At 39.5% G+C, this 25288-nt stretch overlaps 3 protein-coding genes across 4 annotated transcripts in view; 1 reads left to right on the top strand and 2 right to left on the bottom strand.

Annotated features, from left to right (window-relative positions):
* Positions 1-615: 615 nt before the first annotated feature.
* gja2 (gap junction protein, alpha 2) lies at positions 616-3766 on the bottom strand. Its single transcript, XM_005737842.1, has 2 exons — positions 3719-3766; positions 616-1725 (listed from the first exon to the last, which is right to left on the bottom strand). Exon 2 carries the CDS (start codon positions 1672-1674, stop codon positions 616-618), a length of 1059 nt encoding a protein of 352 aa, XP_005737899.1. The 5' UTR covers positions 1675-1725; positions 3719-3766.
* A 1218-nt stretch (positions 3767-4984) lies between these two features.
* On the bottom strand, positions 4985-8557 carry gjb1a (gap junction protein beta 1a). Of its 2 annotated transcripts, none has more exons than XM_005737844.1 (2): positions 8438-8557; positions 4985-6376 (listed from the first exon to the last, which is right to left on the bottom strand). In XM_005737844.1, exon 2 carries the CDS (start codon positions 6360-6362, stop codon positions 5640-5642), a length of 723 nt encoding a protein of 240 aa, XP_005737901.1. In that variant the 5' UTR covers positions 6363-6376; positions 8438-8557; the 3' UTR covers positions 4985-5639. The 2 variants fall into 2 exon arrangements, with proteins under 2 accessions (XP_005737901.1, XP_005737900.1); XM_005737843.1 differs by lacking the exon at positions 8438-8557 and adding an exon at positions 7802-7895.
* A 3216-nt stretch (positions 8558-11773) lies between these two features.
* The window catches only part of ophn1 (oligophrenin 1), a 32547-nt gene continuing 19032 nt past the window's right edge, over positions 11774-25288 (top strand). Inside the window, exons 1-14 of the mRNA XM_005737845.1 lie at positions 11774-12517; positions 13679-13774; positions 14178-14239; positions 14909-14980; positions 17082-17183; positions 17285-17395; positions 17516-17620; positions 17711-17837; positions 17929-18029; positions 18140-18231; positions 20503-20581; positions 24011-24044; positions 24225-24287; positions 24871-24945. Of these exons, the coding sequence (XP_005737902.1) occupies positions 12364-12517; positions 13679-13774; positions 14178-14239; positions 14909-14980; positions 17082-17183; positions 17285-17395; positions 17516-17620; positions 17711-17837; positions 17929-18029; positions 18140-18231; positions 20503-20581; positions 24011-24044; positions 24225-24287; positions 24871-24945 (1273 nt within the window). The 5' untranslated portion in view covers positions 11774-12363. The remainder of the gene's footprint in view (positions 12518-13678; positions 13775-14177; positions 14240-14908; positions 14981-17081; positions 17184-17284; positions 17396-17515; positions 17621-17710; positions 17838-17928; positions 18030-18139; positions 18232-20502; positions 20582-24010; positions 24045-24224; positions 24288-24870; positions 24946-25288) is intronic.

Genomic DNA, 25288 nt, shown 5'->3' on the forward strand with positions numbered 1-25288 from the left:
GCCGACCAATCAAAGGGTTGCCGATCAATGTTTCTACTATCGATGCGTAGCCCCTGTTAAGCCACCAAGTGATCTCACATTACTTCATCCAGCTATACTAATCGACAACAACAGGTGTGTTCGGAGAACCGGAATAACGAGCTCAAAGTTAGCGCGATGATTTGATCTTGGATGTAGTACGCGAGGTACGAAGAACGGACCCCTGGTCATGTATCTGTCAGACTCAGAGTGGAAACAAAGTAAAATAGTGTCATGAGGTTAAACCAGCTTTCTAAACACTTGCTCTTTTCTTATGAGCTTCCTTGTTACTAACATAAGGAGATTATCTGATCGAAGAAATGGCTCCAACCTCCAGTTGAAGTTAAATAGAAGTAAGATGTTTTCACTGAAGCCTGCTGTTATTATTTTTCACATGATAATCACAATACTTTACACATGCTCTGCCTCCAGCGTGTCTCCCTGAGTGCTCTTAAATCTTGGCTTCCAGCCTTTTATCTGCTTTGTGTTTACCTCATTTTTCTTTCTAACGTCTTTCACACTCATATTTTACATATTATTACATGTTGGTGTCTCCAGTTTTTCCTGAGTCTTCTTGCATTAATATTCAGTAGATTCTTAGATCTTCAGGTCATCCATCCTGCTCTTGAAGTTGCTGTGCTTGCTTGACTGACTGTTTCTGCGCTGATTTTCGATGGACATCTCAAGGACAGGACTGGAGATTTTTCTCCCCTTTGTATCAATTTCTTCCGCTTTGCCTTTCCTCTCCACAGCCATATTATCTCTGTTCTGCTTGTAGGCCACCTTGCTGTTGTAGGGGCTGTAAGCAGAGTTTGGCTCTGGCATGCTGTACTTTGAGTCTGTAGGGAAAAGTTCAGGCACAGCAGAATGACCTCCAAAGTAGTTATAGTTTGGGACAAAGGGCATGAACGGCTCACTCAGGGCTTTGGAACCTTCACGTGCGGCTTTTGAACTCCTGTAACGAAGACCCTGGTGGCACTTTGTAAAACCTAGATGGTACATTTCCACCAGGTTGAGCAGCAGTGAGACGCAGGCCACAGCCAGCATGAAAAGGATGAAGATTGTCTTCTCAGTGGGGCGGGAGATGTAGCAATTCACCATGTTTGGGCAAGGCCAGCGGTCGCAGGTGTACATGGCCTTGAGCTCAAACCCATATAGAAAATACTGAGCTACAATAAACGCAACCTCAAACAGGGTCTTAAAAATAATGTTGAAGACATAGGTCCGCAGTAGCGCACCTTGTAAACGTGCGTGGCCCTGTTTGTCTTTAACTGAGGGCTTTTTGTCCTTATGGCAGAATACTTGCTGCTGGTCTTCAAGCTCCTTTTGTTTCTGCTTCTCCTTCTCCTCCATGCGGACCAAATGAAGGATATGACCAAGATAAATGAGAGTGGGCGTGGAGACAAAGATGATCTGCATCACCCAGAAGCGGATGTGAGAAATGGGGAAGGTCGTGTCATAGCAGACGTTCTGACAACCCGGCTGCTTGGTGTCGCACGTGAAGCTGGACTGCTCGTCGCCCCACACCTTCTCAGCAGCAGCCCCCAGCACCAGGATGCGGAAGATGAACAGCACCGTCAGCCAGACTTTGCCCACTACAGTGGAGTGCTCTTGAGCACTTTCCAGCAGCTTCCCTAACAAGTTCCAGTCAGCCATACCGTCTTACAACTGTCCCCTCAGCTTTATTGGCAAAACCAGGAGAAAGGCCTGTAAGGAGAGGGGGAAATGTTTTATTTGAATAAACTAAGTAATATGGCAGACTTAACCTGTCAAGTAACTTATTACCATGCCATATCACCACTTATTACCATAAAAACAACGTGATAAGCTTTAGTAAATGAAATGATGATGATATTTACAAATTAGTTGATTGACTGACTGGACTTTTATAAGGTGATTGTTAGCTGTCATATTTGCACATGCAAAATTAGAATCAGGCTCAGGAAACGTTCCCACCAGCTTGTTTTGTTCATACAATAGTTTATATGTTAATCAGAATTCTAAATCTCCATATGAGGAAATATGTATTGTCTCCACTTTCTTACTTTTTTATTTTTCTGTGTAGAGAAATGGGAGCATGGCAGTATGCAGATAATATGGAGACTGCATAAGCCCTGTTGGTTCAGAACATATCCATGGGGGTAAGAACAAAATATTCCATTGCCAACGTTTCATAACTCTGATAGAGATTTTGAGTGCACACTTGTTTTTTGCTCAGGGTAAGAACGTTTCCATGCACATTTGTGAATGACTGCCATCGTCCTGTTACATGAGCCAATTTCAGCTAAGCTTTAGCTGTCAGGCAGATGACCTCGCGTTTGACACTAGAATATTTTGGTATACAGAGGAGTTCATGGTCATCTCAGTGCCTACAAGGATCTCAGAGGCTGTGGCTGCTAAACAAGCACAAATCATCACCCCTCCACCACTGCTTGACAACTGGTATAAGGGGTTTTTGCTTAGGTTTGCAAAGATGCAACTTTGCAAACCTAAGGCATGCTGCCAGGTTCTTTGCAGAAAGGCTTTTTCCTTTCAAGCAAGTTTGGTCCTTTTCTAAATGAAATATCATAAAATTTCACATTTGACACCTGGGCATGCAGGGAAGTGTGGCACTGTGTTAAAACTCCCAAAACCTCTACTTTTATAAAGGTGGTCCCACTTGCTGATGATTATTTAATTAGTTATTCATTTAAATACGTATTATTAGTAGTATCTAGCTGCTATTTACCTTCTCAGTTCCTGTGGAAATAGTGAAGGTGCATTTAGTTTTTTGCAGGACTACATAGAGTCCTATCAGAACTTTCCTTTTCATGTTATTGTGTATAGCACAATAATTCACCATAGCACAGGGTCAAGGGTACATGAGTCTAATTTGTATGTAAATCTAAAATTCCCCTATGTTGTCATACTTTTACTTTGCAGTATACGATACCATGTTGGATAACTAACTGATAACATTGCCATTAGTGCAGTTCAGACTTTTTTTAATGAACCGTTTTAAAAATTATGACGAGGAGTGTGCCACACATTTAAATGTGAGAACACGACATAAAATCGGTCAAGTGCAGTTTTAATGTCACTGATTCATCTCAAGGTTTTTACATTTTAAACACATTTAATTTTAAAACAGAACAAAACACACATTCAGTGTAAACTGTTTGATTGCTTTACTGTTTAGATATGTAGTTAATTTATATAGTATGATGAATCCATTTAGTATTGGTCTTGAGAAATCCCACGTTCAACTTTCCCAGAGAATGCTGATCATGAATTCACCCGTTTGTACTCATAAATGTTGTCAGAACAATCTGATAAAAAGTGCAGGGACACAGATGGTTGTGTTTGAGAGATAGCCCCGGAGCGGCCTGGGTGAGACTCTCAGGATCGACGCTGATCTTGTGACACAGTACTCCGACTCCAGAATTAGGTGTCTAGTTTAGATCTCATATCAAATTTGTTACGGTTTAGAAAAGAAATAAACTTGAAAAAAATACTTTAAAATGTCCTGAGTGATTATTTTAAAAAATCAAAAAACAAATCAAAAAATTTAAATCCATATGGTCACATGGATCAACTTCTTTTACCACAGCTGAATGTGGAGTTCTTTCACTCTGTTCAAAATTCCTTTCATATTTTTTCTTCATAATAATTCTGCTAGCGAAGCAATAGTAACATCCCAGAAAGATTAAGAAAGACCTACCTGATAAAGTTCATTTCTTTCAGTCACTTGACCTCTTCACTTCACAGCGAGGCCATGTTCTCCTGAGCTGCTGAGGAAACTGCAGCACCAAAGATAAACTTCTCTCAGGCAGTTTTCTCTGGGATTCTGCTTGGTGCCCTCCCTCCTACTCTGACCTTATCAATGCCCAGTCCTCAACAAGCCACCACAGCTAAACCCCTTGTCTTGTCTCAGCACAGATGAAAACATTCCTGTGAGAAGAAAAGTCTAAAATCCTCGCTGTCAAGAGGTGTTTCTGTTGAACTGAGTGGCAGCTGAGGAGTCCAGTGAGGATGCAGGTTAAGCCTACATACCACTGTGCTCTAAATATAATTCATGGTGAAGGGAGTGGTTTTGTTGCCACTTTTATGGTGATCTGACCCATGACTGCGTGGACGAGCTTTAGATGGCACAGAGCCATCCCTCAGTGCTACACAGAGGAAGACTGCATGGAGTAATACCTGAAAAAATGATGCCTGCATACAGAGGATGGTGTACTAACCTAATTATGCTATTTAGACTTAAGGTCCCTCTATTAAAGCATCAGAAAAGACAACAGAAGTTTATTTACCTGTACACAAGTACAATTACTCATCACAAAATAACACTGTGAAAAAAGACATACTGGATTAAAATCACTTTCACTTGGGGTGTTTTGCGGAAGGCCATCTGCAAAATAAGCACACTTAAAGCCATTTTACTGTAAATTAATTTGCCTTCCTGAATAATGTGTGGTGATGGTTTCCATAAAAAGAGAAACAACCTCATTTCTCTGGGACAGCAGGTTCAGCTGTCTATGGGGGTATCCACACACTGAAACTCCTATATGGTGGGTCCACTGATAACACCAACACCAATAACACCTGAGACAGTTCTTCGCAGGTGACTTTGAAGATCTCACACACGGTGGGGTTGATGGGGTGAAATGCGTGAGGATGTTTCGTTCACATACTTTGTTTCCCTCAGTCACATTTCTGACACCGGCACCTCTGTGGCCTCAGCTTTATTTGTACCTATCGTTAACCACCGCCCGCTGGTCGTTTATTCTATCACCTTTCCACAGAGCCGGGAAGTCCTGCCAGAGTACGCTTAACCCCTTAGCAGTCCTACAAATTTACAATTAGTCCCCTAAACCATCCAATGTACCGTGGGCGGTACGTCCGACTGCTAACAGGTTAAACAGCTTTCAATCTGTTATGTGTCAGAGCAAATCCCCTTTAACCGAGTAGGTAAAAACAGCAAAGTTAGTTTAAAGTCTGGTTGATTTTATTCTGTTGTGTATGGACAACATAGAAACATTCCACTTTCAAAATAAATACATTTAAATAGAAATATCACCATGTTAAGAAAGCTTCACACAAAAAAAATACAATTCAAGTTTTTTTTCTATTACTGTCTTTCCAAGTGAAAGTATTGAACCGCCAATTCAAATAATGTGACTGCCCCCATTCAATACATATGAAATGCAACATGTTTACTACATGCATGTATTAGTATAATTTCACTCACATCAGTGTTTGTGATTATGTGTCACATAAATAACAAAATATTATTAATGACCATGCCCACAATACACTTTTCTCAACCAACTGGATGTTTTACTATGACTTTAGGCAGCTTTTATAGTTTCATTTCAAGATAAAGATTAAAACAAATCCATGATAGCTGAAGGCTGTAATGTGGTCAGTGGGAATATTGGTTTATTAAGTGTTTTTAACTGATCTGCAGTCAGACAAACACCAAGCTATCCATTATAACTAGAAATGTTTGTCGAAACATGAACTGCTGGCTTTCTGCATTTGAACCGGTGAAGCATCGCCATGATATAAACCTCACAAGTTTAATCAGTAGTTGTTACCTGAACGGTCACTTATATGTCTCCTTTGTGCTGCTGTGCATTTTGTTAGAATGAGCAAAGCTTTTGTTGGATCCAAGCCCCCATAGTCGAGTCTCCAGCATTGTGCAAGTGCTTGCTGCAAGCCTTCCCCACCAAGAAGACCACCTCGGCAATGTTGAGTAGAATACAAACACCTGACACAGCCAACATGAACACGGTGAAGACAGTCTTCTCTGTGGGTCTCGACACAAAGCAGTCCACCGTGTTGGGACAAGGGTAGGAGTCACACTTCACCAGCCGGATCATCTTGTAACCAGGGTAGATCATATAAAACACATACATAAAAGTGACCTCAAAGATGATACGGAATAAAAGGCTGATGACGTATGTCCACCACAGGGCCCCAGTGATTTTCATCTTCTGTGTTTTTATCTGCTCCAGGTCTTTCGGGTTGGACCGGCCCGACAGTTTGTAGAGCCTCTTGTCAACATGACGCCGATGGGCAACGTGCATGGCTACCAGCAAGGCAGGAGTGGAGACCAGGATGAGCTGGAGTGCCCAGAGTCGAATGTGGGAGATGGGGAAGAAGTGGTCGTAGCAGACACTGTTGCAACCCGGCTGCTGCGTGTTGCAGGTGAAGCCAGACTTCTCGTCGCCCCACACGCTCTCGGCTGCAACCACGAGGACCAGGATGCGGAAAATGAAGAGCACGGAGAGCCAGATTCGACCGATGCCGGTGGAGTGGCGGTTCACACCGCTAATGACAGCATAAAATGATGCCCAGTTCATCTTTGGTTCCGGGTCTGAAACAAACAAACACAAAAATCATATGATATCATTTTTTTGTAATTAAATTTTTTTTATTGTAAAATAATTTTACTGCAAATCAACACAATAATGTAAAACAAACCATAAAATGATAAAAGAAAATGATTAAAATCATCTCTTTTTTATATTCATTTTTATATTTCTCTGCTTTTTTATGTGATTGCTTTGTTGTCTATTATATGTATGCTGCTATGACAAGAGTTTCTCTGATCTGATCTTATGATAATTCTTACTGTTTGAGATTAGACATTCAAATAAGACTGTCTTCTTCGCATGTAGCCATTTGGCAAAAATTAAGGCTTCTTAAATCTTAAAAAAAGGCCTGCCAAGCTCTCACTTGGACAATTTGTTTCCAAAAAAGTAGAACCAAAAATTAGCAAGTGAAGCAATGCAAATGATGTACAGTAAATCCCGTGTGTAAGGCTATACTCTGGAGAGTTGACCGATGCAAATTTACCCGGGATCAGTCCCCCTGTGTTTCTGTTCAGTATATCCTCCCTTTGCCCTGATGTATGAATTACTTCATCACATTAACTCCTCAGGACTTGCAGGACTCTTGCATGTTTAACCAAAATTCCCTTGAAGTTACTAAAAATACTTAAAAATTTGCTTTATAAAAAAATCACTAACAAATCCCATCTTGTGACATAACAGGCACAAAATTACTGGCCCTTCAGTACAAGTAAACTTCACAACAGCAGCTTCACGGAATAATTGGTTTGTTGATCATTCGGTTAATTTTCTGAGTGAAAAAGCGCTTTTTTTTTTTCTAAAAGCAGAAAATCTCCCTCCAGTTTCTGTTGTGAGGATTGTTTGTACTTATTGCCTCCTGTGACATAAAACTGAATATATATGGATTATGAGAAAACAATTTGCACACATCATCATGCATCAGCTCTTTCTGAAGGTGTTAGTTTTAACTTAAGTGTCACTCTATTGCTTGAAAATGATCAGGAAATATTATGTAAAAGATTATGCACATGAAAATGATCTATGCATCAAACTTAGAACAAGAAAAAAATACTTTAGATTAAAAAGGCAGGAAATATAACTCTCTAAAAATTCTCTAAAAGTTCTCCTGAATGTCAAAGTCAGACACAAAGGAGAACTTCAGTTTCACTTTTCAACAGCAAACTTAAAACTTAATAAACACAATACTGTCTTACTTATTCACTTTAAATAATAGCAACCTGCACACTTGACTTAAATCAGAACACATGGTGCAGCCACACTTTGGCTGGACTTGGTAAATTAATAGTAATGAGTACATCACAGCTTTTTCTTTTTTACGCCTATGATTCTTCTTAGGCTTAAATTGTAGCATGTTTGATCCCCTTGGTGTTGATCATTACTGATTGCTCTGTTATGTCTGAGTCTAGAGTAAATGTTGGAGTTGTTACCGGGCTCAGCTGGAGGTGTAAGAGGCATAGGAGGCAGCGTGGAGGACAATGTTGACCCGCTGGTTTGGCATGGATGTGAGTCCAGAGAAGGAAAAAAGCCTCTCTGCCCCCCTCTGCAGCTGGCAGCCCACTTAAGAGTGCAATACTGAGGTCTGGCACCATGTGTCATGTGACATGCTTTCACCAGTAGCCATGGTGTTGCATGCAAAATGAGCAACTGTAGCTGGATTAACAGACTCTTGGATAGTCGCCACTCACCGGCAGGAAAATCATTTGTGCTCCTAAAGGACGTTGATAAGTTACATAGAAGGACTCTTCTGCTTCTTAGCTTAGAAGGTTTTCACACAATTCACTGATCAGGCAGATAGAAATAACTAACAAGGACTGCAAATAAATAATGTTGTCTGATCATCACTTCTCGGACGAACTCTCAAAAAGAACATGTTTGGAAAAGAGTCTCATTTTCTTTTTTATCCTAATCATATCTTGTGAATATAGTGTGAAGTGACATTAACAGCTAAGCATGATCTGCCAATGAGCACAGAATAAATGAACACGCTGAAAAGAAACTATTTAAACTGTCCATCCGCGCAGCCACATGATGTAGGAACAAAGTCATCAATAAAATGAACTTACCTTAGCTCTGCTTGCAAATAAAGTGCATCCAGAAACATTTAAGTTAGCATCACCAGATCAGATGTTTTTTTTTCCAGTCTTTGACTGTGAACAAGAGTATCAGAGCACCATGACTTTGCATTGCTAATGATTTCCCTCACACTAGCCACTGCCCTGCACTGGGGAGGTCATATGCCTCTGTGCAAAGAATTTGCATACAATAGCCCCATTTAGGCAGCGCAAACAAACAGCTTCAGAATTCAGATCAAACGTTTTAATTTCTGCCCAGCTGAAGAATCTGTGTGGGGACTGTGGTCTGTCATGTTGTCCTCAGTATGCTGCTGAGCAGAGGAAGTGGGGGGTGGTTTTGACGTAATATTGAGTGTAACATAAAGGTCTTCAACAAAGAATGAGACTCAAAATCTAAAGATAAGAGGACAAGGGTTTGTTATCCTGAGAATCAGACTCTCATCTAGTGTTTCTTCTCGACCTTTACATCCTAATGCTAAACCACTGATTGAACCAGCCAGTGACTGCGTTTACTGTGTACTCAAGGGAAACTGAATCCAGTTTGAGGCGTTTTCACAGATGGGGCAAAAACTGGCAACTTTTCAAACTGAGTAACTTTTTGAGCTCACTTCTTGTCTCAGTTAAAATCCAAAAGAGCTGATTTGAATATGACAAACTATTCATTATAATATTCAGTCATTTTTACTAGTTTATAGTTATTTTTAATCATTAGTGAGACAGCTGTTATATTTCATGACATCACTTGTCATCATTTGCCAGTGTTAGTTGGCTATGATAACTAAAACAAACAAAGAGAAATGTATTGTCATGTATCTGCATTTCTGTGTCATAGTATGAGAAAAACTGTGGGTGAGTGACATCTTTAAAAACCTTGGCACCAAGGGAAAGACTCTGGGAATGTTGAAATGATGCTTAAACTGGCAAAAATAAACTTTAACCCTTGAATTCTAGTAAAAGTCACCCGAATGGATGTAGTTTTCAATTTTCCAATGGCCAGTCTACCTGTGCCATGCATCCAATTAAAACTGCATCAAATGTAACATGTTTTCTTTATCACATTAAATCTCCTTTACCTTCTAACCTTTACTCTGAACTTTCATTTGACCTTTTTTAGTGTCAGGAAATCTATAAAGGTGCAATTTCTGACACATATTTTTTAGGCATATTAATATATCCCATAAGTAGTAGTTTTCCCCCTTTACAAAATAGTGTTAAAAGTATGGTGAATCCTAAAACTCGCAAAACTTGAAATATATACAGCCTTTTGACTTTTTGTTTTTAAGTCACTTCAGATTCAGTTCATTTCCAGGGGGTTCATGTTTCAGTTTGGTTTTTCTTGCTTGAAAATGTTCTTTTTAATTATCATTGTATGAAGGGCATGCACAATTAGGGAAATCAGCAGAAGTATTACATTTAAAAACACAACTTTTTGAAAGCAGCTGTCTCGCTGTTTTGCAGACACCATATATATATATATATTCGCAAAATGGTTTCAGAAATTTCCTTCAAAAGTCTAGCTGTTGTTTTCATTTTAGTTAGCTATATCTGGCGTTCGGACCACACTCAAAGGATCAATACGCTACTATTAGTTTCCTGGACCTTGATTCCAACCAGATGTTGCATGGTCTGTTTTCATGTCACAAAGCAGGAGACAGTCATCACGAACGGATCCTTTGCACATATTATAAATAACTTGGTTCTGCTGTACTGTTGATTTAAGTGGTTTTTCATTTCCACGCAGCTGCAGAGAGATTTCACGATGCTGTCTTGTAACCTCTACAAAGACTCCCGGTGTTGACATTAGAAACACAGGCTGTGACTCAGCTGAACTGCACATCAAGCAAAACCGATCAAGCCCCAAAGACGCAGACACTAAATTCTGTGTACTTGTAATGCAACTGTAGGGTTTAATGTAACAAAGCACTGAAATTGTGCATGTGTGTATTAGCAAGCTTGCTTCAGTTGAATCTGGAGGCTGACATCTACAGGTCTTCAAGCGTTAGTGCAGCAGGATTAATAATTAACACGTAAGCAATGACGCAGGATCATTTAGTTTAGTAAATGAAAAATAATGCCTCAACATTTCAAAAATTGAAAATTAATTTTAGGCAATTGGGCCTTTGCATTGTTAAACATTATAACATTAGATTGTTATATCTTAAACGTTAATGCAAAAAAAGTAAACATAAAAAGCACAGCATTGCACTGTGTACTGTATACGGCTCATTCATCTGCTGAGTGTTTGTTTTTTAACCGCCAGGACAATTCGTTTGATCTGGAGAAATAAACAATATACTGTGTCTAACGTGACAGCCTCGCAGAGTGTTTTTTGTTTCAAAATTATTACAAAAAATGTTTGAATAACGGGAACAAGACAATTTTGTAAGAAATCTTTGCCATTGAAAGCTGCCGATGATTTCTTTATATTTAATCGTGACGATTCTGATCATCATCAGAATCATCATCTGATTCTTTTATTCTTATCCTCAGGCAGTCAAAGATAAAATCAAATTCCAATCAAATTTAAAAATATTCTTCGATTTTTACTCTACAATAATACATACATACATACATACATACATACATACATACATACATACATACATACATACATACATACACAAATAATGGATTTGTTCCAAAAACGAAGGCTGTTAGGTAAAAGCAGGGAGATGAAATTTTCAGTGTTTTCCTCTGAAGTGTGCCGGAGTAAAAGAATACAGTTGCAGGGGGAAATATAAAGTAGAAGTTCCCTAGATTTGTACATTAGCTCAGTCCTGTTACACTCTAGATTGCGAGAGTGCCCTTGAAGCAATCTCGCTCCAGCCTCTAACTCATCAGCTCAGGCATCTTCTGACAGAAACATGTCTGCACATATAACAAAAGTGATTATAGTGATTCAGAGGAGTTGCAGTAACAAGTAACCAAGGAAATGCTGAGACTGGTATATTTAGGCACTGTCTTTACTACAGAATCAGAATCGTCTTTATTTAACCAAGTTTGTGCACACAAACAAGGAATTTGACTTATGTTGCTCTCTGTATGCCATAAACAGAAAGGGCAGCGTGTACATTTTTTTCCAGCGTGGGATTTAAATAAGTTCTCTGACTGCTGTCACGGTAACACCTCAGTGTAAGCTAAGTGCCGTGAATCTGCTTGCACAAGCAAAATTCTTGTACTTAACCCTGACTGCAGGAGCACACCCTATCCGCCTGTTTGGAAGTGTAATTGTGTTTTCCGACTGCACCTAAACGCAGCATCCATGGCAAACAAATTACTCAAAGTGTCCGGCGAGCCCTTTAAGAACCTTCTGGGTGTGGAAAAGGGGAGTTTTTTGTGTTTCTGTTGCCAGCTGGGTACGCTCCATTGCGCTTTGTCATTGACTTTTACTAAGGATATTGGACTCGGATATGTTTATAATATCGCTTGAAGTAGAAAATATACTCACTAAGAACATATACGCACTACATTGAGGGGTTGGTAAGAGCGGGTTTTAATTTTAGCGATGGAAAGCTTATTTAAGAAAGAACAGTGAGGCGTCATTTAAGTGTGGATTTTGGAATGGGACGCGGTCAGAGGGATCGTAGCTGCTCTTTTAATTACGACACGGTAAGGAGCAAAAAAAGTGGTCAGGGCACCAGGATACAATTAAACCGAAGCATTAGCAGCGCGGACGAATAAAAGAGGGAAGTGAGCCTAGGCTGCGGGAATTCACTGTTTCGATCAGTTTATTTGTAACCATCCGTTGCCGCAGGCTCCCACGGACACGATGGTTTCCGAACCTCGGAGCGGAATGTGTGGAGTAGCCTCAAGTGAACAGAAATGAGCGGTGTGTGCCACGGACGAGCGTAGGCAGCGCCTCTGTGGAAAGCGGACTCAGTGTTTCTATTGTGTTATAAAGTCGAGCGGTACACAAGATGGTTCATCCTCCGCTGGAGTTCAGCGACTGCTATCTGGACAGTCCGGATTTCAGAGAGACTCTCAAGTGCTACGAGCTGGAGCTGGAGAAGACAAACAAATTCCTCAAAGAAGTGATCAAAGACGGGAATAGTGTGATCACTGCAATCAAGGGTGAGCATGCTTAGTTAGATTGCTCTTTTTTGCGATTTGCATGTAGATTTAGGGCTCTGATGCCAATGGATCAGCATCCCCTCCGTTATTTTACGTAGGCCTGCAGGATAAAGTGTGTATTTATGTGGGAGAGGAGTATTCAGGGAGTTGTTATTGCTCTCCAGGGAAAAGCCATAAAAAAGGAGAAAGAGCTTTGAACTGAGAGGCCACAGAGCTGCAGATGTGCAGGATGACCAGCACTATTGTTCCCGAACAGCTGTCTCCTTTTTGGAGGGCTTGCATCAGTCCGTGCATCGCCTCTCCACTTCTCTGTGCGCTCATGTTTAGGTGGGACCATTCCCACTGATAGAATAGGTCAGAGCCAGGGACGCCACGCAGACGCAGAACTGTACATGCGTATATTTGGGTCAGCGTGGCACCCACTGGGGGTGATATTGTTTGTTTTGTTTGACTCACCAAGATACTGCTGTGGAAATCCTGAATGGCAAAGCTGTTCACCTCGAAAACAGAAACTGTCATTGTAGGTACTGTAGTGGTGTTGGGGGGCGGTGAGGGTCCAATAGTAAATCCAGATAATAGTCAGAGGTCACGAGTTGCTGGGACAAAGTCCATGGAAAGCAACACCCCCCCCCCCCCCCCAAACATTTTTCAATGTTCATGTCATCCTGCTCATCAGAATGCTCATGTCCTTTAATGCTTTTTCAGCCTCAGCACTGATTGTCATCAAATATGATTTCTTTAGAGCTAAAACACAAGAAGAAAGGGGGTTGGGTGCACAATTGGCTGATGGAAAGAACATTAAACGATTGTTCCACTGAAAAAAGTATGAGGCTAGATACAACTAGCCAAGTTCTCTGGACTAAATAGTCTACAGCAGTGATGTGAAGGGCTCTGTTTTGTTTTGATAGTAAAAGCCAGGCATGACGGGGATAATGTATTGCATTATCAACCACATACTGGCTGCTACACCGCTGCTGAATCCTGCCAAGGATGTCTTTCATACTTTCCGGTTTCCTATCAGGGGAAACATGAAACACCAACTTCTAATAATCTTGGCCTGTGCTTAGATTCATGAGAACTGGACTGAATTTAAAAGCAGTGTATGTAACTTGTCATTAATTACAGATCACGCTTCGTGTTTTTATTTTCTCTCTTTTTCAGGATACTCTTTGGCAGTGCAGAAGTTTTCCCAGACTCTCAGTGTGTTCCAGTTCGACTTCATCGGCGACTCACTGACGGATGACGAGATTAACATTGGTAAGAGTGATAAAGGCGCACTGCCTTGGATTGTGCTTGAGTTTTTAAGCAGTCAGAGTAAATACGTGGCCAGAAATATTCCAATTTATTGTCGTTTTTCTACATTTGTGTTTCTCCGCTTGAACGCGGTGGAAAGCACAGCACTTTTGGCTGTCGGCTGATAATGCCTCAGAATTTAGATAAGAGGAAACATAAGGCTTTGTGTGCTCCACTATATCCTGCCTCGGAGCTCGATGGAAAACGTGCATAAAGATTAGTGGAAATTCTATGAGCATAAATCATAAAGTGAGTTTTGTAAAGTTCTGAGCAAGTGTTATCTGCTGCTTTCCTAATATGTCCTCTGACTCAGCCAGTTTCGATAACACCATGCAAAGTTATCCTCTTTTGGTGCTTTCCTCCCCAGCGCAGTCATTCCAGGAGTTTGCTGGACTTCTGCAGGAAGTGGAGCACGACAGGATGATGCTGGTGGGTTATCAACTTCCTCCATGCTGACTGTGCATGCTGCTTGAAGTCTTGCTGGATATCGGACACCGCATTAATTTATCCTGCGCGAAAAGTGATACTGCTTTAAAGGAAACCACTAATGCATTCTGTTTCTTTTTTTTTTTTGCTGTGATGCCATCTTTAATGTGTTCATTTTGTCACACAAGACATGTCAGTTGTGTAAAGGTGTGGCTGCATGCAAGCACTGTGAAGTGTAATGCTGGTAATCATTTTGGTATCACTTCCCCTCTTGGGTTTCTTCTTCTCTTTTTGTTTATGGTTACATATTGGCCTGCTGTTGGTAGAAATTTTGATGCAAGTTTTGTCACCTCAGTTTTTGCTGATTCACACACTTTAGTATTCTCCGAGTAATTAAGGCAGGCAGGTTATTATAATGGGAGAAGCAGTTCCTGTTTGACTGGATTCTCCAGATAGAGATGTAAATCTAAAACCGGAGGTCATCTTGCTAATTGAACTTGCAGCAGGTGCTCAGAACTGTGATGTTTGTTTGTTTTTTTTGTTTGTTTTTGTTTTGAAAAGTGTATAGATTTTAAAAAAAATTCAAAACTCTTTACATTATCTTAGAAAGTGAATCTACAAACACGGTATGTTTAGGAGCCGTCAGTAACGGTTTGTTTTTTTCCTGTCCAGGTTCAGAATGCATCAGATCTACTCATCAAGCCCTTGGAGAAGTTCAGAAAGGAGCAAATAGGAGTAACAAAAGTAAGTTCTTTGTTTACCCTGCCTTGTAAGTGACATCACGGCTCATTCCTGTAAATGGCACTGGAAGCACTCGATCTACTTCAGTAGCTTCAAAATGTGCTTCTCTGCATGGACAGTCAGGTCATTAAAGTATATATAACCCCCCTCTCCTTGCCACAAAGCCCAGACATGATGTCATAAGGTACTTCCCCGTATTTGTGTATAAACTATTTTTGAAGCACAATAACCTGTCTTCTTTGTTAAAAACAGGATATTGCAGGTGTTTTTAGTGCATGCACTCTGTAGTTGAGAGCAGCTCAACAAATTTCTTTATTTCGTTCTAAGGTGATATCATTAAAGTTAGGATTTTATATTGTGATTATTCAAAATGATGTTTGGAAGTCTCATATTTAAAATATTCTCATCAAGCATCTGTTGATTCTGATTATTAAATGTAGCAAAGCCCTGCCCTAATAGATGTACCGCTTAATAAAATCAGGGTACATATTCTTAAGGTATACAAACAGACAAAACGGTCAAAAATTATATTAATTTATCCACAGTCAGTACTGAGAAAAACTAAGCCCACCTTTACAGTTTCCATAAGAATTATGAATGAGTAACATCCAGGTGCTGCTAATCAAACTGAGCATCGGGTTGGCACTTTGCTGCTCTACAGAAAACATGGAAAAACTAAAAAAATAAATAAATTAGGAACTACATGTTAGTCTCTACATGTCTCAGTTAAATGTTAAAGTTCTTGGCAGCACAATTGCAAAAATACTGAATAAATATTTCTTGTTTGGAAGGCTTGTCAGGAGAAAGTCTCTTCTTTCTAAAAAGAACATGGTAGCACAGCGTAGGTTTGCAAAGTTGCATCTGGAGAAACCAAAAGACTTCCATAGCAATGTCCTTTGGACAGACAAGACCAAAGGGGTGTATCTTCACTTTGTAAGGGTGGAGATTTGAGCTTGTTGTGTAGCCACTGGACCTGGGAACTTTTCACTTATTGACTCAACTATGAACTTCTCTATATATCAAAGTATTCTAGAGTCAAATTGTCAGCCGTCAATCCAGTAGCTAAAAATTAGGCCAAATTGTAACATACAACAAGAGAAAGGGCTAGAGCACAGCAGCAAATCCACAAAGAAAAGAATCGAGGTGTAGCAGCGGCTGAGAGCTGTACGTAAATAAATGCCTACATGCCTCAGTGAACCGAAGCAATGTTGTAAAAAAGGGTGGGCCAAAATTCCTCCACTATGACATGAGAGACTGATAAAGCAATACAGGGAACAATTAGTTATAGCTATTAATGTTAAAGCGACTCTATCACAGGGTATGTCATACAAATTTGCATCTACTAACGTTACAATATAGCTATTGAATCTGGTCTTTGATATTTTACAGGGTTTACATTTTCAAGTTTTCACGTTCCTGTCTATTTGTACTCATTGTACTTTTTTATTGTCTAGTCATTTATCATTTAGTGAGCACTTACAAGAAAGCTGTAAGCTTTACCATTTTTTTTGATTACTTTTAGCTCGCTACTTTAGCAAATGTTGGTTAAGTTATATTTTTTGAGCTTCATGAACTTGAACTTTTAAGGATTTATTCCTACTACTGTACCTAAACCGTTGCATAATGTTTATTTTATCATTTGTATATTATCAGTTTAGCTAGTGTTTTTTGTATTTTGCTACTTTTAGCTATCTTTTTAATATTCTCAGCTCGCTTGCTAACTTTTCATGTAAATACAGTGAAAACAGATTTATTTTTAGATGTTACAGCTGACAGTTGACACGTACTGGCATTTTAATATTGAGATATAATCTATAGGTTTTAGCATTAGCCTGAGCCTGACTGATAGCAGATGGCTATTAGCAGCAGATTCAAGATGGTGTGTTATCAGCTATATGCATTTTCAAATTTATAAGCCACAATTCTACAACAAAAAGAAAGAAACATGCAAACAGGTGATTTGTAAAAGTTCTCTGTTACATAATTTGACTTGCAGAGGTGACTTTGGAACTGTGAATGCAATGCAAAAGGCAGTACTGAACTGCACACTGGAGTTTGGTGGTCTCTAATAATAAATAATCTTTTTCTACAATCTGTTTTGCAGGAAAAGAAAAAGAAGTTTGATAAAGAGAGTGAAAAATATTACTCCCAATTAGACAAACACTTGAATCTCTCTGCCAAGAAGAGAGAGACTCAGCTTCAAGAGGTTAGTTGAAGTACAATAAATACTTTGCATCACTTGGGTAGGGAAATATATAGGTGAGAACCATTTTAAAAAAGATTATATTTTTGTTGAATTTTCAATAGGCTGATGAACTCCTAGATAAAGAGCGTGTAAACTTCTATGAATCTTCAGTCGAGTACGTATACCAGATACACCAGGTTCAGGACAGGAAGAAGTTTGACGTGGTGGAGCCGGTGAGTGCGGTTTTTGTGCTTCCACGCACATAACAAAACATTGAGGAAATATTCCTGGTGTCATTCATGCATTGTTTGCGTTGACTCTTGTTGTATGTAATGCACACACTCGTTGGACAGGTGCTGGCGTTTCTTCACAGCATTTTAACACTTAACAACCTGACAGTGGAGATGACTCAGGACTTCATGCCTTACAAGCAGGAACTGCAGCTAAGCTTGCAGAACGTAAGCACTGTTACCGACAATGCCATCAGCAAAATTCACTTTCCTTAAATCATTTACATTGTTTTAAGTACTTTCCGGTTTTGCCTGCAGACAAGAAACCACTATGAAAGCACTTGTGAGGAGTTGGAGGAGCTAATGAAAAGGATGAAACAGCCTTCCCAGATCTATAAAATGCACAATTTTCCAATGAGGGGTTATTTGTATTGTCAGGAGAAGCGTAAGTGGGTTGCTATATGTTTATGTGGAATCTAGTTATTTCTGTAGGCTCTTTTTAAAAAAAAAACAAAAACTGCTTTGTATTCCTCCAGGGGCTCTGGGTATGACATGGGTCAAATATTATTGTAAGTATCAGAAAGAGGGGAGAGTGCTAGTCATGGTACTATGTGAACAGAAGACTACAACTAAACAGGTGCTGACCCACCTTCAGCAAACACCAAATTTCCTCAGAAGACTTTCTCTTATATTGTTGTCTCCATTATGTTTACTGATTACTTTCCAACTCTCTGTCCTCACCTGAAGGGCCCCATACAGCTCACACTGAAATCCTGCATCCGCCGGAAGACAGAATCCATAGATAAGCGCTTTTGCTTTGACGTGGAAACCATCGAGAGGTTAGTGCAAACAAGCTGAGAAACTGTGAGACAAAAGCCTTATGGGATAAACAGATTCAGGCAGCGAGGTGAACAGGTGGTTTACAAGGACATGGTGTGAAGGCTTAATGGAGTGTAGCCCAAACAATCCCTAAGCAAAGAGCTGGAAACAGATGGCAAACTTTCCAAGGACAGAACACAACAGGCTCATATTTATATAAGCAGGCCAGTCAGGACAACATGCATTTTAATAGCCTCATAAGCCACAGGGATTTCTGTCACACAACAGGTTTGTGTCGTGAAATCGGTAAAAATATTTGGGTTTTCTTTTTTTAAAAAAGGTTTAAAAGCAGCTTGAATTATACATCGCTCTGAATCCTGATTGTTAGCTGAATATAACCAGGAGTTGGCTGTTTGAGCAACTCAAGGTGGCAGTGCTGTCTAATGTAGGAGCTAATGCTGTGAGTTCAGGCAAAGAAAAGCCTGCACAAATGGGCCTGAAAGGCAACCGGCTCTAACCTTTGACCTTAGTGGAAGTGAATTAAAAGTGAAGATTGTTACAGGTCTCTCATATCCTTTGACAATTTAGTACCTGCTTGTTTATTTGTTAAAATTACAAATTGCCGTTTGATTAGCTGGTCTGGATTTAGGGACGGCTCTGTTTCAGGTATTAGAGGTTATCCACAAGATTCCTGGTTTGATGCCGGTCCTATGAGGTGCATTACAAAGTATACATGGGCAAGATGCTGAATCCGAAATAGACCCTGATGCACAAACTGTGTGTGTGTGTGAGAGAAAATTTTATGCATAGACTAAACTAGTTCTCTGCAGCCTTATTTAAATCATAGCATTTTGTTAACATTCTGGATTCACTGTAAAGTAAAACCACGATACCAAGGCAATAAATCATCTCCCCTTACGCACTGGTGAGAAAAATTCAAATATTTGGCACAACCGTGTGCCTGTTATGCTTTTGGTTTCACGCACTTCTGATTTCTGTTACATTTGTTTGTTTTTTTTAGAAAAGTCAGCATTTGGCTCACTCGTGTTGATGTTTCTACGGAAGAGCAGAGCTTTGATCTCAGTTTAGACGTATTCTTCCAAACTTTCTAACACAAATTATTCTGTCATCGGGAAAACACCTGCAAGCCTCATCTAACGCCTCACCTTTGGCTCAATTGGTTCCTGTCAGAGGAGCCGCCAGAGCCCCCCACCTGCACTCAAAAGTCCAGCACAAGAGCAAAATATTGTGTGCCGTGATGTTTAACCTACTCAGGAGAGTTGGTTGTAGGTTATTAATTGCTGTCTTATATTAATCTTTGCATCATATAATTAGACCCACGAGTAACTCTCCACAGTGCTCCTAGCCTCAAGTAATAGCACTCAGTAACAGAGTGAGTGTGCTGCCTGTGCACCCGGGTTAGCACTGTTTAAAAATTCACATTTTGCATGAAATTATGGTCCATTATAAATTCCAGCAGTGGAATAAACTGCAGTGTCAATGGGTGAATGTGGCTTGTAGTTTAAAAGTGCTTTGAGTGGTCAATAAGACTAAAAAGTACCTTATTAATGCTAACCTGAATACAGATTACTGACCTACGAGAAAAAATCGGAAAACTGGTCAAAATCAACAATGAGTCTTTGCTTCTAAAAGTTAAATTTCCTTTTTATCCACTCAGCTGTGAAAATATATAAGAAGTTATACTGTCATGTTTACATGCTAACGATTATTATTATTATTATTATTATTATTATTGTTACTGTATTGATGCATTAATTTTAAATTTTAAATTCTAAGTAGTAGGTAATAAAGGGATTGTTTCAAAACTGCCTTGCACAGCCTTGTGTTGAATAATGATCATTAAAATGGATTTTGAATTTTGGAAGAGTTTTTTGGGTTTGCTTGATTAGCATAATTGGCAGAACAAGCTTTTAAACTCATTGCACAGTTGTTTTGGTTAACAATTGATTCAGTAGCCTACAAGCTGTAAATTCTGGCACTGGATTTTGTTACTTCTGCAGAGGACAGATTGCAGCAGTGGGTTTTCATCATTTCTTTATGCTTGTCTTATTTATCTCAATTTGTTCCCATCGCTGCCACATGCGATTTAATCAGCTACTCTAAAGACACTTTGTCTCTCCTCAATTGCTAAGAGAATGTGTATGATGTGTACGAGTGTTTCAAACCCCCCCCCAAAACAAGAGCTGGATATTGAAACAGTACACCCTTTTAACTGAAGGATTAAATTGCAACCTTTGCCTTTTTAATGTCATTTGTTTCTGTTTCCATAGAAACACGCCAGTCACTTTCCAAGCTCTTTCGGAGGGAGACAGGAAGTTGTGGATGGAGGCCATGGATGGAAAAGAGCCTGTGAGTTTGTTTCTCATTTCATTTAGGATTATTCTGTGAAAACAGCTTAACGGCCAAAAAGATTAGCAGAGCAATTTTGTCCCTTCAGCGAGGCTACTGCGCTGGAGCCGTTTCCCTCCATGTGCAGTCTAACACGGGGCTTGTTTTTTATTTTTTGTGTTAAATTAATCCTCTTGGATGGTTGCTAAACACACATTGCCTGATGTTAACTGCATGTTTGGATTTGGATTGCACGGAAAACAAAAAAAAAGTTTTATCTTTGCATCATCAAACAGAGAAAACAATCTGGAACTGTGTGTTATTTTAAATGCTTTATGTAAAAAAAAAAAAAAAAAAAAGCTGCCCTTTCATAATTGTTGTTTTTTGTGTGTGGTTTTTTTTTTTTTCCTTTTTTCCAATTTAACTTGCATGGCTGCTCAAATTTGACATTTGTTAAGCAGCGCAGGAAAAAAGGCAGCGGGTAGCTCATTATAATTTTTCTATTACATATGTGAGAGCTATGGTGTGAAGCTTGACTTTCACATGAACACACACACCTACGTACAGCTAAATGATGGCACCTGGTTAGTTAAGAGCCTTTTGCTGAATTTGTGCTGAATTGTTTTTCTTGCTTTCTGGTTCTTGAAATCACATTTGGGTGTTAATGAAGCCCCGCCTCTAAAACAAAACAAACAAACAACCCCCCCCCCCCCCAAAAAACCTGCCAACTTGTTACTCCACCATCTCTCTTCACTCTTTTGTTCAAAGTAACAAAAGTGCCTTTACTAGCAAAATTCCAGTGTTAATTCCTCTTTATGTTTGTAGAGGTTATCATTTTTTGCTTTCAGTATTGCCCGCTCTCTGCAGTTCTCACATCACATCTCTTGCCCGCATGCTTTAATGCATTGGTGTTGTGTGAGACACAATGCAACAGTCATTGCCAGGGGATATGAAAATAACAGAACATGCTTTTTAGTACCCTTTTTTTCTGCAGAGTTCCCCCTTTTCTTCTTTATATATTATGAAAGTTGCACAAGAGCTTTTCTGCCCAAAATAAGCTGGAACTGTGAATTTCCAGTGGACTGCAGACTATCTGGCCTTTAGACTTCTGAATACATGAAATTGTCCGAGTTGTAGCACTGCTTTTTTCCATTTTTTTTTTTCGTTCACTTTATGCAATCCACACAGTGCAGAATGCATTTGCTTTGTTTTCACATGTGCACTCACTGGTCACTTTTTGGGTACGCCTGTTCAACTCCTTACTATTGAAAATATCTCTTTAGGACTGTAAGTAAGTAAACTTTATTTATTAAGCGCTTTTCGCAGACAGGCAATCACAAAGTGCTGTACACAAATATTAAAATATTAAAATAAACAATAAAATCAATAGACATTATATACAATGTAAAAGATCAAATGTAAATAATGTAAAAAAAATAAAATAAAATATGTAGATCAACAAAAGACTGAAGACATAGTCAATCTGCTAATGTTCAAACGTAACATCAGAATGAGGAAGAATCAGTGATTTGAGTGACTAAATATTGCTGATTGTTGGTGCCATAGAAGGCCAAAAGCAACTAAGAGAACCAATCATTATGTCAAGCTACACAGAAGAACATCTCTGAAGGCAAAACAAATCAAACTTTGAAGCATCTGGGGTACAGCAGCTGAAGACCACACCAGGTGTGACCTCTGTCAGCTAAGAACAGGATACTGAGGCTACAATACAAATGGACAGTATAAGTCTTTAATGTATCTGTCCTTCCTTGTATCAACAGTTTAGGCTGCTGGTGGTGTAATGATACGGAGGATATCTTCTTGGCATACTTTGAGCCCTGTTTTACCAGCTGAGCATTGCTGATCATGTCCATTCATCTTTGACCACATTGTACCCATCTTCTGATTACTGCTTCCAGCAGGATAAAAATCCATGTGACACAGCTCAGATTATCTCGCACTGGTTTCTTCACCGCGACAGTGAGTTCCCTGTCCTCCCCAGTCACCAGATCTCAATCCAATAGATGAGTTGGGGTGGAGTTTTCCATCATGGATGTGACTGCTACCATGCAATCTTCCTTTTTCAGCTGCTCCCTTTAGGGGTTGGATCATCTGCATCCAAGATTTTATGCCGAATGCCCTCACTGACACCAACCTCCCCACCTGACTGGGCTTGGGACAGGCACTGTCATGGTGTGTTGTGGTTGGGTTGATGCTGTAATGGTAATATGGACCAAAACTTCTTAGGAAGCTTCCAGCATTGTGTTGAATCTTTGCTATGAAGAATTAAGGCAGCTCTGATGGCAAAAACCGGTTTATCCTGGTACTAGCAATATGTACCTAATAAAGTGGCCAGTGAGTGTAGATCTTTCTGTACTTCCTCTACTCTTCTTAGTGCACTTCTTTACTTTGATTAACTTCCACGGGTGGAAATTGGAGTTGCAGAAGAAGTTGACACGATTGAGCCCATATATCACAATATAATATGACACTTAGATCCCTTGAAGCCCTTGTTTTGTTTGATTTCCATGAAATCAAACAAAAGAGCTCTAAGATGCCATCATTCATGAGGCGTCCAATTTTTTAAGAAAGCAATAGAGTTTTGTTGTTTTGGGTTTTTTTTTTGTCCACACCATCTGTCCACTAAGATTCCTGAAATTTGGCTTGGTAGCTTTTGCCATCTTTCTGACAGTTAGACAAACAGCACTGCAAACCTACCTCTGACCCAGCTTTCACTTTGGCAGAGGAATAAGAGAAAAATGTCTGCATGCACTTCTCCAAAGTTTCCTAAGCAACTAGAAATGTTGGCAAGTTTCATGCTAGCCACTGAAATTAAAGTAAGCATCTAAACGTTGTAGGAAAAAGTCCATTTTAATTGTTGGCTAATGTTCTTCTCTAGCATTAGGTTTTCTATCACATCTAGAATTTGTAAGTAATGAACAAAAAAAAAAGCCTTGCATAAACTTGTATGGATAAACAGTCATAGATGAACTCTAGGTGTGACTGTTATATTTTACACTTCAGCTGTCTGTGGCTACAAATGCTCGCCCTGCATAAGTGTCTCTGAACAAAGCTGTACCATGTCTCTGCTGGTTTGGAGCTGGCCAGGACCTCTGACTTTCATTAAAGGGGAGGGCAGTGAGCTATTTCACGGCGAGGATCACACACAAAAAAAGTGCTCAAAGTAGAAGTGCGTCTTTTTTCTTTTTTTGTCATTACTGTAGTTATCATGCACTTTCAATCTGCTCATGAGGTAAACTCAAATCAGAACTCAAAAATCATGCTAATATTCTTGTCAACTCCTCTGAAATCCTTCACTGTGCCTTTCAAGTGTTTGTTTCCTCTCATTTTTAAGGATTTATTTTTCATTAGTTCCACTGTGTGTTTGATTTTTTTTTTCCTGCACAATCCTCACTTTTTTTTTTTCCTGCATCTTTTTTTAAATTTCAGATTTATCATTCACCAATTCACAAGCAAGCTGAAAGTAAGTCACTCATCAGTTTCTTCAATGTCTAAAGCTGTAATATTACTTTATGTGGACAGATGCTATATTGTCCTACTTTCCATCTCATGCCATTGAATGCATCCATTTAGCAGTGACAAGTATGTGCTTGATAATCGTGGCTTTTTCGTAAATGTAAATTATTATTTTTTGTTTCCACAGTGGAACTGAATGAAACTGGATTCAAGTTTGTGCGAAAGTGCATCAATTACATTGAAACAAAAGGTAAACGCTTCTGTTAAAGGATCGTTCTTGCTTTTTTTGCCTTTTTAATTTTTCTTCTTTCCCTTAAGGGGGCGTAGTTGAGTCACGTGTGACACATTGACACTACTCCGCTGGCTGCTCTCTGTGAGACATGCCCTTCTTTATAATAAGAGTTGTCTGAAATGTAGTATTTTTCACATTATAAAGGATTTTAATCATCACGTTGCTCTCTCTCTCTTGCTTGTTATGTGAGGGTCTATTAAATTCAGAGGTTTTTACCTTTTCTTCACATCTTCCCTTCATGCTCATTGTTGCTAAAACTCACACCCTAATGATTAAAACCTACAGTCACAGTATTTTTCTCCAGTGTCATGATTCATCTTACTGGAATGAAGCTAAGCTCTAAAAACATTAACACGTCTATGTTTTAAACCGAATACACTAGTGAAAGAAAGTGTTTTTGTTTTTTTGTTTCTTTGTATCTGTAATCAAAATCAGGGAACATCAGGAACATTCAAGGGAATCATGTGGGCATTTCCACAGCTCTCTATTTGTCCACGCACTTTTTTTTTTTTTTTTTACCTTCCCCATGTCTTCTTCCTAGGAGCCACACAGGAAGGAGTGTACAGGACGGTTGGCAGCAACATCCAAGTGCAGAAGCTTTTAAACGCCTTCTTCGGTAAGCTTGTGAAAATTTGCTACATCTGTCCTTTTACAATGTTTCACTCTGTTAGACTTATTAACACGGCACAACAGGTTCTGCAAGTTTCAATCGGGCATGACAGGAAAACATCTGCTGACTCACTGTCTTGCTTCTGGAAGGCTCAACCTTAAAATTGCTTTAAGCTATATCCATGCTAGCCAGTAGCTGATCATTTTAGCCATGTTAGTTTTATTTGAAACAGATCCATTTGTTACGCCCCCAGTCTAGGCGGGTAGGGACGCACATAAGGTTGGAGGAGAGAGAGACAAATCCCCGCCCTGGTTCCCAAGCCAAACATCCAAACCAGTTGTGAGTAAAA

This window comes from Pundamilia nyererei, unplaced genomic scaffold (assembly GCF_000239375.1).
Source record: "Pundamilia nyererei isolate P.nyererei 1_Seehausen unplaced genomic scaffold, PunNye1.0 scaffold00080, whole genome shotgun sequence".
Taxonomy (NCBI): Eukaryota; Metazoa; Chordata; class Actinopteri; order Cichliformes; family Cichlidae; genus Pundamilia; species Pundamilia nyererei.